This window comes from Opisthorchis viverrini, assembly GCF_000715545.1.
Source record: "Opisthorchis viverrini unplaced genomic scaffold opera_v5_175, whole genome shotgun sequence".
Classification (NCBI taxonomy): domain Eukaryota; kingdom Metazoa; phylum Platyhelminthes; class Trematoda; order Opisthorchiida; family Opisthorchiidae; genus Opisthorchis; species Opisthorchis viverrini.
The window spans coordinates 889,426-894,998 of NW_008751833.1; the positions used below are offsets into that span (position 1 = coordinate 889,426).

Genomic DNA, 5,573 nt, shown 5'->3' on the forward strand with positions numbered 1-5,573 from the left:
GGGCAAGTCAGTTTGTTGTTTATTGGAGAAACCGGTTTGTGATCAGTCCAACTATGAAGCGCCTCGTACACGACTGACATCTGTGGTTTCAGACAATCCAGGACTGAAAATGCCACATTTGTGCCTGGCTGGTGGTCTACAATTAACGTAACCAACAAAGCTCCTGTCGAATCAGTCATGCCATCATATGAGGCCTATCCCGATCTCTCAAAGTTTCACTGGTCTGGAGGATTCATAGCTTTCATTCCGACCAGCCATTAGATTTCCTTCGGGAAATGATGAACAGCAGAAGCAAGACTGCTGTTGAAAATGGTTCTTCGGAATGCACTAGCTTATGACTGCAACTCAGATAAACCGGCATACTTGTACTCCGACATACACACGGCACCGACCAAACACGTCACGCTGTAAATAAATAAAAAGATTCAACACGTTATCGAAATGCACTTTCTTCACATTAACGAAACACAAGCATGAGATCTGCTGCACAAATAGGGTAGCAAAACGCCTTAGACGAAATCCCATTCTGAAGGTGATAAGTTTGCATAAGTTCAGCTACCAGCGCCGAATGAATTGGTTTATATACATGGGTTTGTAACGTGAATATGAGGGTAGAGGCAAGTCACCGGGCGGTTGTTCGGATGAAACATTATTCAGTTGGTCAACCATGAGGCAAGGCACATTAAATCATGGGCTGCTTATGTGCGTACACGTTGAACAGGGGAATGGATGGACCAGAGGGAGAGAATAGAAACGCAAAACGTGTCAAAATAATACAAAGATTAGAAGAAACTCGGACAAAAAACTAACAGATAAATCAGCACACATACGCGAAACAAAACTGTAGCGAGTTGTGGCGAACAAGACGGAACTTGGAGCATCAGAACACAGGAAACAAGATGAAGGTTAGCGAGACATTTCCAGAGCACTGGCTCCACTGCTGTCAGTCATTGCACTGGTGTTTCGGGACTCGGTTGAAAGATTCGTGTGGGAATTCAGATTGAGTTCTTGATTGGCCGTAGGAGATTCAGGAGAAGCAACTTTTGGACTATCCGACAATACCTTCGATTTTTTTGTCGATAACAGTGCTTCATGAACGGCATTATCTGTGTCCTCTGAGAGCAGACCTTCCGGATGTGCTGGTGCGCGTACACGAATCTTACACTTTAAGCTCGATCGAGTTGTGCTGTGGCGACGCTTTGTCGGATGGTGCTCACTAGGGCTAGATGTCGGTAAACTAGATTCATATTTGCAATGTTTGGATGCAGCAGAAGTATTAACTCGACTAACAGTTATTCGTAAAGGTCTTTGGGTTGACGTTTTTTGTCGGGATTTACTGGACCAAGTAACATCGGTTCGCGAACCAATGGATCGCGATTTTGTAGAGCTTTTGAGATAGCGTTGGCTACCGGATTTCGCCAAATTCAAACCTCTGGAATGCCCTTTACTGCACTTGGATTGGGGAGTTGAGAAGACATAAGTGTTTTGTGGATCGAAATGGAAACGGTGTCGCCTAAGTCGAGACGAAGGAGGCTGATTTGTCTGAGAAGGAGCTAAAAGTCGTTCACACGTTGAGGAATCGGGCGCTTCATTCCTGCCATCATACACGGTGCATGTATTGAAAACCCCTTTCGCCATAGGCTGAGTAGCTGGGGTATGTTGTAAGCGTTTGAGTCTTATTCGCCGAGATGAACAAGGCACACTGGTAGAAGAGGAAGACTTTGGTTCTCTGCCTGGTTCACTGGTTTCATCTTGTTTGATACCTACCATATGTGAGGTCATGTTATCAGTGGCGCAGTCGGACCCAGCTAAAGAACGTCCGGTGGTTTTTGAAAATGGCGTGGACAGTGAAACAGACTCATGCGGATATGAGGCGTGCGTGGATTTACCACTGCTGGAGTGTCCAACTCTATTCGTGGGAAAAGAGCATCGTGTTTTCGTTTCAACCGATTCGAACAACTCGGATTCGCCGCAGGAAATCGGTTTATGACTGGCGTCAACAGTCGAATTGGAGTCTGTGGGAGACAATTGATCAGTACTGGAGAAAATGCCACCGGGGAATCCCTGCAATCCGAAACAAAAGCAGTTAGTTTGAAGCTGGAAATACGGACGAAGTTTTTGAAAATAACTACGATGGTACATAAGCCCTCTGAATAGCGGACTCATTCGAGTGCAGATAAGGCCGTTATCTGTTTGTTCTACAGAGGCATGAGCACCTCTCTCTGCAGAGGTTCTACTCATAAAACAGGCGAAATTTCAGTTTACACTTTCTGACACTTGTCTGAAGAAAAAAGGTACAACACTAGCATCTAATTTAGTAACACCTATGAGCAACAACCATTTAAGAACTTTATCGTAGCTGTAATTTGTTACTTCGCCTGGTTTTCTTTGTTGTACAAGTTTTGCAGCGGACGGGAATGCACGGAAATATAACTGTGCTGCTCTCAATGCATTGCTCTAACAGTTCAGCCTAACGATTCCGTTATCTTTGGAAGAGGCCTTCACGCAAAGAAAGCATTGTATTTTAAAATGTAATGACGGCTATGGTTTCGCTGATTACGGCAGCAAAAATGTGAAAAACTGAGTAGGCAAAGACTGCCAACGATTCCACTGCGTGAACAAGATGTTCGCATCAATTCATCAGTATTTCGGGGAAAGTAGTGAGACCTGGATTAGTCGTACAAGGTGTTTGGCGGCATGCCAGATATCCTAGATATGCGCACAATTTTCTCTTCTTGGTTTCCTCCTTCAAGTAATCCATTTTGGTTTTGGTTTTCCCAATCACACTAATTCGATCAGACTAAAACCGACAAAAGGATGAACAGTGGTTCAACGGCCAGGTCCTAGCATTCCTACTTCTTAATGAGAATGTCTTTAAATATTCTCGTTTGTATACTAATTTGATTTTGACCGGAGACTTGTCTGAATCCGACCGAATCCTTCGCTCATAATGGTCTTCTCCAACTGAATGTGCTGCACCAGGCCACCTCATGTTTCATTTGGTACGACCTTCGAGAAATCGCAATACGTTGTTTGGACATGACACTACGCACAAGCTTGCTGGAAACCCTTCGACAGCCCACGACCGGTCTCGCTCCTCTTGGGGCTCACCAGGTAGGTGCAGTCCCGAGCTTTCCGTCAACCTCATATTACACTTGAACAGGGATTAAATTAAATTCAGCTGAAGATCACTACAAAAGAGATTCGACTGGATTCAGTCGTCTCCCGTCAAAACCCAACTGATACGCAAATCAGAGAATTTGGTGAATTCCACCCAGTTTGGGTTGGAGTAGAATAGCAGGTTGACGAAACTAGGGGACGGCGCCTACCCGATGAGCTCCAAAAAGAGCGAAATAAGTCGTGAGCTGTCAGAGTTTTCAGCAAACTTACGTGTAGTTCTCTTCATGAATACATATTGCGATATCTCGAATGCGTGAAATAAAACATGAGGCAGCGTTTGTGTGGGACATTCGGTTGAAGAATATGATAGACAAGAGACTTAGATGGTACTCAGTTGAGTCTCCAGTGAAAGCCGAACTGGCACGCAAGAGTGTAGTTGCCGAACTTCGTGTAATTTGGACGGAAATTCGGGGACCGCGTTTAGCCGGTGAACCACGAATAGGGCGAAACCGGCCGTAGGCGGTCAAAAAGTTTCCAGCAGACCTACGAGCATTGAGCGTTACGTATAAGGGATGTATCCTATTTGATGGGAATATATGTGAAACGAGATGTACTGGGTAACTAGAGAGAGGTCGATGAGGTGCCGGGAAGCCGAGTTGACCTGTTGAGGGATAGCAGAAGTAAAGCGAAGCATAGCATGACAAAATCATTTGTATGCTTCTTGTAATGCAGATGACATGCTGAGGGGACGACTGCCTGATGTACGGAGAAATCGTCCTGGAATGAAAAGTGGTTAAAATAAGATACAATGTAAAGAATCTGGTCGAAATCCACTTTGGTTTGTGGGCAATGCTGCCGACTGCATTCAACGACTACGTTGTCCTGTCTTGCAAGATAATCAGCTTTTCATTTAAAATTCAGATTTCTTCACATTCCTGTCACAGCAAAAGGGTGTGTACGGGGAGCCCTGGAGAGCACAGCGGAAAAATGTTTAGCTGAGGTCTCCAACCGGCCTAATTTGGATTTTATTCAGCCAAGGCTCAGTGCTGTAAGCTTATGAGAGTATGAGTGTAAATGCTGTTTGGCAGGCCGGGACCACAAAGACAACTTTTTTCGTACCTGGACCAAGTTGATACCTGCAGTTTTTCTCAGGGATGAACTTCGTTCGCAACTGCCGTCGTCCGTAAATTACAGCATTTACCAGGAGCCTGACGGCCACATTCAATCATCAGGTAGGCGGACCGAAATGGCTTTAGTATGTGGGAAGCATCATATTCAGACAAAGGTGCTCCAGAGCTGAGTAACCCTGATGCTGATTATGGAAGAACTTTGGAATGTCGGTTCGAAAAATATCAGGATGGATTTCAAACCGATTTCGCCACATAGAAAAATTTTGACTATTAGCGCAGAAAATGCGTAAAGCTGAGAAATATCAGCCCACAAATTTCATAATGTCCAAGGTCCCTGGTGGCGTGCCACTAGTCCGATGAGTGTACTCTCTAGAAAATAATTATTATGGTGCGACACTTTTGACTGATATCACTGTCCTCCAAAAATGGTAACTAGCAGTAGAAATAAAGGGATAAAGTTTTGAAACAGACCGATACACAAACAAGGCCAAGAAACCCCACTTACTTGTAAAGATGAACCATTGGACGGAGCAGGACTTTCTGGCTGGGACAACTTCACCTTAGACCGCAACTGGAACTCGGTAATCACCACACTATATCCATTCGCAAATATTTCAAACAGCAAGGGAGACGAGCGGTCAAAGTTCTTCAGCTTTACGGAACTGTTTTTATTTTAGTATGTGCTACAGTGTGTCGTTTACCTGCCAAGTGAACTAGTTTTTTCTAAACACCGTTCCGTTTTGCGCCTTCGGTGTTCTTCATCTTTTTCTTTCAATATTGCTTGTGCGATGAGTTGTTGTTGCTCGACCACTTGAGGATTGAGCCTCGGTTTTCTACAAAAACAAACACCAAGTCTCGTGCCCAACGGAACCTAGAACAAACCTCGTTGATGTGCCTTTGCGCATAAAGCATATTTCGCACTTGTATGACTCGCTTGGATTCATGTAAGTGCACACGCTACACTCCCATCTATCATCTTCCTCGCCTCGGGCTTTCCGCTTGCATCTGTAAAGGACAGACAATGAGTATAAAACAGACAAGTTAAAGGCTAAACGAGAGGATAGAAACCTCGATTTCCAGAAGCGCACGCTTAGCTCGGAATTAAAATATGATATGAAATGTTGTAAAATGTGTGCAACATTCAGCTGATTAGGACGTGTAGACGGAACAAAAGTTAGGCTTACTTAGGGACTACATTTTGGCATGATATTAAAGGAAAATGAAGGTTCTACACTTGATGGGTTCTGCTTCAGATATGTTTGTCAGAGTTAGAGTGTGACTCGAAGACCTTGGAATTTCATGTACAAAATATTATGACATTGA

The 5,573-nt window shown here is 44.2% G+C and overlaps 1 protein-coding gene across 1 annotated transcript; it reads right to left on the reverse strand.

The window, feature by feature from the left end:
- Positions 1-441: 441 nt before the first annotated feature.
- T265_14329 (hypothetical protein) lies at positions 442-5,296 on the reverse strand (the record flags this gene model as incomplete). The annotated part of the gene is made up of 4 exons (XM_009173154.1): positions 442-2,064; positions 4,756-4,912; positions 4,952-5,083; positions 5,133-5,296. Coding segments are annotated over 4 exons (1,611 nt in total), but the record flags the coding sequence as incomplete, so codon positions are not given.
- Positions 5,297-5,573: the final 277 nt, after the last annotated feature.